Source organism: Budorcas taxicolor, chromosome 7, assembly GCF_023091745.1.
Source record: "Budorcas taxicolor isolate Tak-1 chromosome 7, Takin1.1, whole genome shotgun sequence".
In the NCBI taxonomy this organism is placed as follows: Eukaryota; Metazoa; Chordata; class Mammalia; order Artiodactyla; family Bovidae; genus Budorcas; species Budorcas taxicolor.
The window spans coordinates 10,619,809-10,631,724 of NC_068916.1; the positions used below are offsets into that span (position 1 = coordinate 10,619,809).

General features: G+C 39.4%; 1 protein-coding gene and 1 pseudogene across 1 annotated transcript; both read left to right on the forward strand.

Annotated features, from left to right (window-relative positions):
- Nucleotides 1–519: 519 nt before the first annotated feature.
- LOC128050439 (olfactory receptor 7A10-like) lies at nt 520–3,327 on the forward strand (annotated as a pseudogene).
- A 7,108-nt stretch (nt 3,328–10,435) lies between these two features.
- On the forward strand, nt 10,436–11,404 carry LOC128051283 (olfactory receptor 7A5-like). The gene has a single exon (XM_052643808.1). The coding sequence runs from the start codon at nt 10,457–10,459 to the stop codon at nt 11,402–11,404; it is 948 nt and encodes a 315-aa protein (XP_052499768.1). The 5' UTR covers nt 10,436–10,456.
- Nucleotides 11,405–11,916: the final 512 nt, after the last annotated feature.

Below are 11,916 nucleotides of genomic sequence, written 5' to 3' on the forward strand. Positions count from 1 at the left end.
AATCTTTTAGGGAGGAATTTTGACTGCTACAGGGAAAGCTTTCTGTCTCAATCTGCAGGCAGGCGATTCTGATAGTTCCACAGATGGTGTAGGAGAGCATCAGAGAGGAAGGAAGCCAAGGGTGTGTACCTGAGGTCAGGAGGCCCTATCACTGTGCTTTTTTTCTGGTTTTCCTAATGTTAATATACTTATTATAGTCTAAAAATAAAGTGAACATTGCACTCAAAAAGGCAAGTGTCAATGTTGACAATTAAATGGTAACAGTGGAAACTCAAAAGGAATGATGGTGGTGGTTTAATCTCTAAGTTGCTCCAACCCTTGTGACCCTATGGACTGTAGCCCACCCAGCTTCTCTGTCCATAGAATTTCCCAGGCAAGAATGCTGGAATGGGTTGCCATTTCCTTCTCCAGGGGATCTTCTCTACCCAGTGATCAAAGCTATGTCTCCTGCATTTACAGGCAGATTCTTTACTTTCTGGCTACCAGGGAAATCCTGTTAGGTAGAATAGGAGGCATAAAATGCTGCCAGTAAAAGTAGAGAGTATGTATAGGGATGTTTTTTATGAACAGGAGGAAACAAATAGGGAAAGTCCTTAAGGAAAAGAAGTCTTCTACTGCTTCATATGCTTCACATACAACATATCCAATTTCTGTTGTATTTTGATTATTTCTGATATTGAATTAGTAGTTTATATTCCAATTGCTTATTTTCCTATTAGGATATGCAAACTGTAAGATGTTCTATGTCATATCACGTTTTATGTCCTTGGACAAAAGATCTTTTTCTTTATTATTTTTCCAGACATCAAGGAGATGTCACTGGAGTTGGAATGTTGAAGAAGCAAGGATATCTCATTATTGCATTGTCTCAGGGGTCATTTTAGTATATTGGATATTATTTTCCCTTAATGGCCATAGGTCCATTTCATTTCTCTATGTTTCTTTCACTCTCATCCTTTTAATTATTCTCTAAATACCAAGCAGAAATTGGCTATACCAAAAATGAACCCCACATTTATTGTTCCATGAGAAGTTTATAAACTGGAATTTTGTGGTAAAAATTATATATTCTTTTGAAGAATAATAATTTGACCTGACCAGCTGAGCTCTAACCATTCACAGTGTAAAGAGTGTGAATCTGTCTGACCACACATGGTAGTGACACAACCGAAAAGAACATGGTGTGGGTATGTCTGTGTGTGTGTGGGTGTGTGGATGTGTTCACGCTCACGTGCATGTGCGTGCTTGTGCCTTGAAAGGGAGAACAGTTCTTATAGCAGAGGCACCTGGACTCATATGCTAAATGACATATATACACAGGTCAGAATTAAGTCAACAGATGGAACTAAGAATGGAATCTGATATAATTCACTGTATGGTTTTATAGCTAAATTGATAATGTGCAAGGAAGCACGTGGAAGGAGGGATTCTCTGTGGACTGAAGGTTCAGCTGTAGAAGGGAAGCCACCGTTTTCCTCAGCATCCCTGACACCTATCTAATCACTCCCCCTCCTGCTTATCCCTCTGCCCCACTGGCTTCCGTGTTTACTATTGAATGTGTGGAATAAGCAGCTTCCTCAGGTCCTTAGCAGTGGCAGGTTGCTCTTCCAGGCACACAATTCTGATATCGCACTAGCTCCCTGTCTCTCTCATTAGGAATCTGTTCAAACATTACCTAGTTTGCTGGACTTTCCTAAACACTCAGGACAAAATAATACCTCGTACCACTCTCTTTTATATCTGGTTTTGTTTTCTTCTTAGCATATGTCACTTTCTGACATATTCTATGATGTATTATTTGAATATCTTCACTCACTATCCTTGGATTGAGAGAGATTTACTTTTCAGCACTTCATATGTCTTTCCTCCATGTGCTTGGATCATGATTAGCACTAAATATTTCTCAAATCAGTGAAGGAATATCATATTAAAATTCTAGAATATATGACCTCTTAGCAAATTTGATGAGAATGGGACAAAAATTCCTGGTCCAAAATGAAATGAAGTATACCCTCAAAGGGGCTTCTTGACTCAGCGGTTTAGAATCTGCCTTCAATGCAGCAGCCATTTAAGAGACATGGGTTCAGTCCCAGGTTTGGGGAGAACCCCTGGAGGGGAGCAAGGCAACCCACTCCAGAACTCTTTCTTGGGAAATCCCATGGACAGTGGAGCCTAGTATGCTATGGTCTTTGGGGTCGCACAAAGTTGCACAAGACTGAAGCTGCTAAACCTACACACATATGCTCAAAGAGAACTTATCTGAAAATAAAATATTACACCAACTTCTTGAGGGCTAAATATAAATTGCAGCATCTCAGCTATGTGAATTATACCAGTAAGAGTGAAAATTGTCATTATTTCCTTTTTCCTGGTAGTTACCTCCACCCCATGGAGCCAAGTAACAATACACAGATTTCAGGATTTCTTCCTTTGGAAATTTCAAAGGAAGCCAACTACAGCCCCTCATATTTGGGCTTTTCCTCTCCATATACCTGGTCACTGTGCTTGGAAACCTAATCATCATCTTCACTGTCAGCTCAAACTCCCACATCCACACCCCCATGACTTCCTCTCCAACCTGTCTTTGTAGACCTCTGTTTTATTTCCACCACCATCCCAAAGATGCTCTGGAACATTCAGACAGAGAGCAAAGGTATCACTTATGAAGGCTGCATCACCCAGATGTATTTTCGTATACTGTTTGCAGGATTAGATGACATTCTCCTGAGTGTGATGGCCTATGATCGGTATGTGGCCATCTGCCACCCCCTGCACTATATGGTCATCATGAGCCTCCGGCTCTGTGGACTGCTGGTTCTGATATTCTGTATGTTGACTACCTTGTATTCTTTGCTACACAGCTTAATGGTGCTGAGACTGTCCTTCTGTCCAGTTGTGCAAATCCCCCACTTTTTCTGTGAACTCAGTCAGGTGGTACAACATGCCAGTTCTGACAACTTTCTTAATAACATAGTGATGTATTTTGCAGCTGTCCTGATGGGTGGTGGTCCTTTTGCTGGTATCATTTACTCTTACTCTAAAATAGTTTCCTGCATATGTAAAATCATATCAGCTCAAGGGAAGTATAAAGCATTTTCCACTTGTGTGTCCTACCTCTTGGTTGTCTTTCTATTTTATTTTGCAACTTTAGGAGTTTACCTTAGCTCTGGTGCTACCCACACCTCACATTCAAGTACAGTTGCCTCGGTGATGTACACTGTGGTCACGCCCCTGCTGAACCCCTTCATCTACAGTCTGAGAAATCTAGATATAAAGGGGGCTCTGAAGAGTTTATATTTCACACAAAGTATAAAAAACCAATTATAGTATTTCCCTGGATTGCATAACTCAAAGCCTCAAAACCAGAAATTGTGATTCTTTGATCATTGTGGAATAAAATTTGCTCCTTGTATGTATTTTCTGGAATTTCCATTTTTCTTTCCTTCTTTGGATTCAGCATATTTATACAATTTTTGGCACTTTCTTTATTAAGCTTTATTCTCAGTGTTATACACAGGAAATTTTTATTTTTTCCTACTCCACAATTTACATACCTTTGAAGAAAAAAATGTTTGGAAATTTCATTTCTTTGGTGGGATATCATAGATTTATGAATAATTTGTTAAGAATCATGTTTTTTATTAGAATATGTAGTTTGCTGACACTGATAGAGATTATCCACAGGTATTGCTTATTGCCAGTGTGTTCTTTGTTTCTTGCTTGTAGTTCTTGTTTTTGCCTTCTGTGTGATTCTTTAGGTTTGATGTTTTATTTAGTGGTATGCTTTGAGCAAGCTCTGGGAGATGTTGAAGGACAGGGACGCCTAGCGTGCTGCAGTCCATGGGTTAGCAACAAGTCAGACATGACTGAGTGACTAGACAGCAAAGTAATAATGCTTGTGTTTCTTTCTCTCTAGTTTTTGTGTATCTAGTGTAGTTTTTTTGATGTATGTTAAACAATGGGTTTTTATATGATGGCTTACAGCTGTATTTTCTTTTTAAAACAGGCTGTCTTTTAAGTTCCTGCACTTTCAAATATTCACTACATTTTCACTTCCTGAGCTACATTCGTGTTTGTTGTCATATTTAACCCCTCACTATTTATCCCTTTAATTCTTATTGTAGCTATACTGGACTTCCGAAATTCTTTTTGTCTATTTAATTTTCATTCTAGCTTAAGTGATTTGATTCTCGCCTTTCTACACGTTTGCCTTAATTACTGGGATTTTGCCTTTTGTATAGCTTCTTCCCACTTGTTATGCCTTTTTTTTCCCTTCTTAGAGAAGATTATACATCATTCCTTGTCGAGTAGGTTTAGAATTGATAAATTGCTACAGTCTGCTTGTCTGAAAAGCTCCTTATCTCTCCTTCAATTCTAAATGATAGTCTTGCTGGGTATTATGCCGTAGTTTGCAGGATATTCCCACTCATCACTTTAAATATATCATATTTCTTCCATCTGACATGTAATGTTTCTTAAAAAAACAAAAAGGAAATCATTTGATAGACTTATAGGGCACCTTTTCATATAATGCTTCTTTTCTTTTGCTTCCTTTAGAAACCCATATCTTTAATATTGCAGTTTTCACGGATGGATCTTGGTGTGGTTCTTTTTGCTGTCATTTTGGGGGGACACTTTTATCTTCTGGTACCTGATTCTGGTTTTTTATTCATCTTTGAGAAGGTTTTCAGCCATAATTTTTTCAAATACCTTTTGACTATCTCTCCTTCTGTCTTTTCCTTCCTGGACACTCCAGTTATGCCACTGTTGGTGTCCTTTATGTAGTCAAACATCCCTCAAAATATTCTCATTTTTATTTTTTTTTCTTTTCTGACTGAGTCATTTCCATTATTCTATATTTCAGTTAACCTATGCATTCTTCTGTATTACCTGGTATACTATTACTTACTCCTAGTTGTTGGCCATTTCCTTTATTGTAGTGTTCAGTTCTAACTAGTTTGTATTTTATAGTTCCCTATTAAAATGATCACTGTTTCATCAGTCTTTTTTTTTTTCAGAGAATTAAATATTTTATGGTCTTCCACTTATTAACAAAATGCACAGGGTGAATACTGGAAATAAAACTTCATTTGGAAGATTCCTTGAATCAATTTAGCTTGAGAAAATGGAGTTTCATATCATCTTTACTAATGCATTGATTCGAAATCTGACAAACTGTTTCTTTCTCCTTCATTAGCTGTTTTTTAGTCATGTTTTTAGGGCTTGAATCAGGTATGAGATATGGCTTCATCTTTGATTTGTGGCCAATACTGGCCTAATGGGAGGGAGGCAGCTCTCAAGTTGCTAGAGCAGAAGCCCTGAGGGTCAGGTCTGAGCTGACCTTGTTTCCCCTACGTGTGCGCTTTCCCACTCCCGCACCAGCTCGGTCGACCCAGAGGGGAGCAGTGCTGGAGCAAGAAGTGCTAGTGTGAGGCACTCTACATGTGGTGGGGCATGGACGTGTTGGCCTGGGCAGAGCTTGAGATGCAGACTGCCTCTGATGCACTGTCTCTGTAAGCACTGCCAACAGTTGGCCCTCCCCTGCTCAGAAGCATCTTTGGGTCTGAAGCTCTTTTGTCGCTACAGTATGGCTACTGTTCTTATTATGGCATGAGGTGCAAATCCAGGGAGCAGGGACTTGCATGGACTTCTGGTATGGATAGTGGTGTGGGCTGTGGCACACGACTGTAGTCAGTGATTGGGGTTGCTTCTGATGTGAAGCCCATGTAAGCGCCAGTAATGGCAGAGGTCGTGGCCCTGTTAACACATTGCTTCATGCCTGAGCCTCTGCTGTGATTCACAGCCAGGTTCCCAAGCATCCACTCATCTCAGGTTGTGGCACACACACACACACACACACACATTATATCTTTATCTATCTATATATATATATACACATATATGTATCTGTATGTGTATATGTATATATACTGCATCTCATGTATGCAGGCAGATTCTTTACTGCCTGATCTACCTAGTGGGTCTGCCTGCAATGCAGAACATGTGGGTTTGACCTCTCCATTGGGAAGATCCCAGGGGAATGGAAAGGCAACCCACTCCAGTATTCTTGATTGGCAAATCCTACAGACAGAGGAAGCCTGGCAGGCTACAGTCCATGGGGTCACATAGAATCAGATGTAACTGGGCACAGTACACACACACACAAACACACACACACACATAATACTCTTAGATAGTTCATGGCACATATCAACATATAAATATCTCTCTTATCAGTACAAACATTTAGTAGTGAGGGGATAAAGGATAGCTCTTTACTTCTGATATAACTGGGAGATTTCTAATTGACTTGGAGAAACTATCATGCATCCAAGGAGTATAAAACCAAGGTTTTATTCCAAAGTAGCAAAGTCATCCCCTTTTTTGAAGAGGACAATAGCAATGTTTGGAGATTTCAGTGGTTCTGTCCCTGCCCCAAATCAAAGTATTAAAGACCCAAGGGACCTAGTCAAGACAAATCCTGAATGTTACAGTTTAAAGAAAATTTTGGTTGTTTTAATATAAATTTATTTATTTTAATTGGAGGCTAATTGCTTTACAACATTGTATTGGTTTTGCCATACATTAACACGAATCTGCCATGGGTGTGCACGTGTTCCCCATCCTGAACCCCCCTCCCGCCTCCCTCTCCATACCATCCCTCTGGGTCATCCCAGTGCACCAGCCCCAAGCATCCTATATCATGTATCAAACCTGGACTGGTGATTTGTTTCACATATGATATTATACATGTTTCAATGTCATTCTCCCAAATCATTCCACCCTCGCTCTCTCCCAAAGAGTCCAGAAGACAGTTCTATAAACCTGTGTCTCTTTTGCTGTTTCACATACAGGGTTATCATTACCATCTTTCTAAATTCCATATATATGCGTTAGTATACTGTATTGGTCTTTTTCTTTCTGGCTTACTTCACTTGTATAATCGGCTCCAGTTTCAACCACCTCATTAGAACTGATTCAAATATATTCTTTTTAATGGTTGAGTAATACTCCATTGTGTATATGTACCACAGCTTTCTTATCCATTCGTCTGCTGATGGACATCTAGGTTGCTTCCAGGTACTGGCTATTATAAATGGTGCTGTGATGAACATTGTGGTACACGTGTCTCTTTCAATTCTGGTTTCCTCGGTGTGTGTGCCCAGCAGTCAGATTGTTGGGTCGTGTGGCAGTTCTGTTTCCAGTTTTTTAAGGAATCTACATACTGTCCTCCATAGTGCCTGTACTAGTTTGCCTCCCCACCAACAGTGTAACAGGGTCCCCTTTTCTCCACACCCTCTCCAGCATTTATTGCTTGTAGACTTTTGGATAGCAGCCATTCTGACTGGCATCAGATGGTACCTCATTTGATTTTGATTTGCATTTCTCTGATAATGAGTGATGTTTAGCATCTATTCATGTGTTTGTTAGCCTGTATGTCTTCTTTGGAGAAATGTCTGTTTGGTTCTTTGGCCCATTTTTTGGTTGGGTTATTTATTTTTCTGGAATTGAGCTATAAGTGTTGCTTGCATATTTTTGAGATTAATTCTTTGTCAGTTGCTTCATTTGCTATTATTTTTCTACTCTGGGATGTGATGACATGCTGAGAACCTTAGGGATTTAGAAGCAAGAGAATTAAGAGGGAGGAGTAATAAAAAAAAAAATCACCTAACTTATAATGCAGTGTCTTAGGTATAGAGAATTAGCAGGGGGAAAAATCCATTCTGTCCAGAAAAGTGTCCTTATGGGAAATAATGTAGTTACAGGTTGGAGTAACCAGAGGAAACATGCCTAATGAGCTGACACAGGAAGCTGCAAATATCTCCTCTGCTGCAGTCGCTCAGCCTCTGCCACTTTGATTGGGGAGGACCTGGTTCTTGCCTTTGAAGTTCTGCATCTGTCTGGGAACCAATGCTTGATTTTTATCACTTCCTGTTTTCTTATTTGGGGACAAATTTTCTGTCTGCATCAGTAATCATTTAGGGAGGAATTTTGACTTCTACAGAAAAAGCTTTCTCTCTCAATCTGCAGGCAGGTGAGTCTGAGAACACCACAGACCCTGCAGGAGAGTGTCAGTGATGATGGAAGCCCAGAATGTGGACCTGAGGTCACCTGAGGACCAATCTTGCATTGCCCGGAGGCCAGAGGTCATTGTGGCTGTTTTCCGGTTTTCTTAATATTAATGTACTTATTTATGGTCCAAAACAAAGTGAACATTGCACTTGAAAATGCAAGTGTCAATCTTGACAATTAAATGGTAATAGTAGAAGCTCAGAAGGAATGATGTTAGTGGTTTAGTTGCTAAGTTGCTCCAACTCTTGTGTCCCCATGGACTGTAACCCACCCGGCTCCTCTGTCCATGGGATTTCCCTGGCAAGGATTCTGGAGTGAGTTGCCATTTCCTTCTCCAGGGGATCTTTTAGACCCAGGGATTGAACCTCTGAGTCCCGCATTGACAAGCAGATTCTTTACTTTCTGAGCCACCAAGAAAATCCCTTCAAAGGGAACGCATGTACACCCGTGGTGGATTCATGTCAATGTATGGCAAAACCAATACAGTATTGTAAAGTAAAATAAAGTAAAAATAAAAATAAAAAAAAATAAAAGGAATAGGAGGCATAAAATGCATCCAGTAAAAGTAGAAAATAAGTATAAGGATCTTATTTATGAACAAGAGGAAACAAATAGGGGGAAGTCCTCAAGAAAAAGAAATCTTCTGCTTTATATAAAACATATCCAACTTCTGTTGTATTTTGTCTATCTCTGATATTGAATTGGTAGCTTATATTCCAATTTTTTCTTTTCCTTTTGAGATATTCAAACCGAAAGATGTTCCATGTCATACATCTTTCATTATTTTAATGTTCTTGGACCAAAGATATTTTTCTTGATTATGTTTCCAGACATCAAGGAGATGTCACTGGAGCTGGAATGTTGATGCAGCAAGGAAACCTTGTTTATTGCATTTTCTCAGGGGTTACTGAGTATATTGTATATTTTTTCCCTAATGTCTATATATCCATTTTATTTCTTTCTGTTTCCTTCACTCGTAGATTTTATTTTTCACGAAATACCAAGCAGAAATTGACTATACAAAAAATGAACCCCACATTTATTATTCCATGAGAAGTTTATAAACTGGAATTTCACAGTAAAAATTATATATTCTTTTGGAGAATAATTATTTGACCTGACCAGCTGAGCTGTAACCACTCACAGCCTAAAGAGGGTGAATCTGGGTGACCAATGTATGATGGTGACACAACATAGAACATGGTGTGTGTGTGCGTGCGTGCTTTGGTCTTGAAAGGGAGAACAGTTCTCAACAGCAGAGGCACCTGGACCCATATGCTAAATGACATAGACACAGATCAGAGCAACAGATTGAACCAAGAAGTGAATTGGATATAATTCATAGGATGGTTTTATAGCTAAATCGATAATGTGTAAGGAACCACATGGAAAGAGGGATTCTCTATGGATGGAAGGTTCAGCTGTAGCAGGAAGGCCACCTTGTTCCTCAGCATCCCTGACACCATCTCTAATCACTCCCCCTCCTGCTTATCCCTCTGCCCCACTGGCTTTCGTGTTTGCTATTGAACATGTGGAACAAGCATCTTTCTTCCTCAGGTCTTTAGCAGTGGCAAGTCGCTCTTTCAGGCACATAATTCTGACATCACACTAGCTCCTTGTCTCTCTTTCTTTAAGAATTTGTTCAAACATCACCTAGTTTGCTGGACTTTCCTGAACACTCAGGGCAAAATAATACCTCCTACCACTTTCTTTTATACCTGGCTTTGTTTCATCATGGCATCTATCACATTCTGACATATTCTATCATATTTTATTAGCATAACCTCATTCACCATCCTTGCATTGCTAGAGGTTTGCTTTTCAGCATTTTCTACTTCTTGTCTCCATGTTCTTGGAATATGGTTAGCACTAAATATGTTTTTCTCAAAAGATAGATTGAATATCACATTAATACTCTAGAATATATGACCTCTTAGCAAATGTGATGAGAATGGGACAAAAATTCCTAGTCATAAATGAAATGAAGTATATCTTCAAGGGGCTTCTGCAGTGACTCAGTGGTTTAGAATCTGCCTGCAATGCAGTACCAGTTCATGAGATGCAGGATCAATCCCTGTGTTGGAAATAACTGCGGGAGGAGGGCATGGCAACCCACACCAGAATTCTTTCTTGGGAAATCCCATAGACAGTGGAGGTTGGTGTGCTATGGTCCTTGAGGTCGCACAGAGTTGGGCACAACTGAAGTGGCTCAACATACACACATGGTTGCCATTGCCATCTCCAAAAGAGAACTTATCTGCAAATAAAATATTAACATCAACTTCTTGAGGGCTAAATAGAAATTGCAGTATTTCAGTTATGTGAATTAGTATGAGTGAAAATTGTCATTATTTTCCTTTTTCCTGATAGTCACCTCCACCCCATGGAACCAAGTAACAATACACAAATGTCACGATTTCTTCTTCTGGGACTTTCAAAGGAAGCAGAAATACAGTCTTTCATATTTGGGCTTTTTCTCTCCATGTACCTGATCACTGTGTTTGGAAACCTGCTCATCATCTTGGTTGTCAGCTTGGACTCCCACCTCCACACCCCCATGTACTTCTTCCTCTCCAACCTGTCCTTTGTAGACATCTGTTTCACCTCCACTACCATCCCAAAGATGCTGTGGAACATCCAGACACAGAGCCAAGTTATCACCTATGAATGCTGTATCACCCAGATGTATTTTTACATTCTCTTTGCAGAATTAGATGACATTCTCCTGACAGTGATGGCCTATGATCGGTATGTGGCCATCTGCCACCCCCTGAACTACATGGTCATCATGAGCCCCCAGCTCTGTGTATTGCTGGTTCTGATATCCTGGATGCTGATCGCCTTGTATTCCTTGCTACACAGCTTAATGGTGCTGCAATTGTCCTTCTATCCCGTTGTACAAATCCCCCACTTTTTCTGTGAACTCAGTCAGGTAGTACAACTTGCCAGTTCCGACAACTTTCTTAATAACACAGTGATGTATTTTTCAGCTGTCCTGATGGGTGGTGGTCCTTTTGCTAGTATCCTTTACTCTTACTCTAAAATAGTTTCCTGCATATGTAAAATCACATCAGCTCAAGGAAAATACAAAGCATTTTCCACCTGCGTGTCCCACCTCTTGGTTGTCTCCCTGTTTTATTTTACAGCCTTAGGAGTTTATCTTAGTTCTGCTGCTACCCACACCTCACATTCAAGTACAATCGCCTCAGTGATGTATACTGTTGTCACACCCCTGCTGAACCCCTTCATCTACAGTCTGAGAAATCAAGATATAAAAAGGGCTCTGAAGAGATTCTACTTTATGCCAAGTTTAAAAGACCAAATACCCTAGTCCCCTGGATTGCATAACTCAAAGCCTCAGAACCAGAAATTGTGATTCTTTGATCATTGTGGAATAATATTTTCTCCTATTTGTTGCCTGGGATTTCCATTTTTATTCTCATCTTTGGATTCAGCATCTTTATGCAATTTTAGGAACTCTCTGTATTAAGTTTTTTCCTTAGTCTTATGCATAGGCAGTTTTTATATTTTCCTACTTCAAAATTTTCCTGCCTTTTGGTCAAAACGTTTGGAGAATCTATTATTTGATGGGACATCATATGTTTATTAACAATAATTACTTCTTAAATGATACATGTCATCCCAAGCAAATTTTCTCCTATTTCCCTGAAGTAATAGTTTTGAATTGCATTAATCATCTAAAAATATGCTTAACAACCAAGAGAATTTAATATTATTTTTATTATAATTTGTTGTATCAGTGATATAGAAAAATAACTGTCAGGTTACAGGAGGATTTCTAACTATGAAAAGTTAGAACCCTTAACTCTCTTTTTCAAGTGT

Coding starts and splice junctions, on each gene's coding strand:
- LOC128051283 (XM_052643808.1), top strand. CDS start 10,457: ATGGAACCAAGTAACAATACACAAATGTCACGATTTCTTCTTCTGGGA.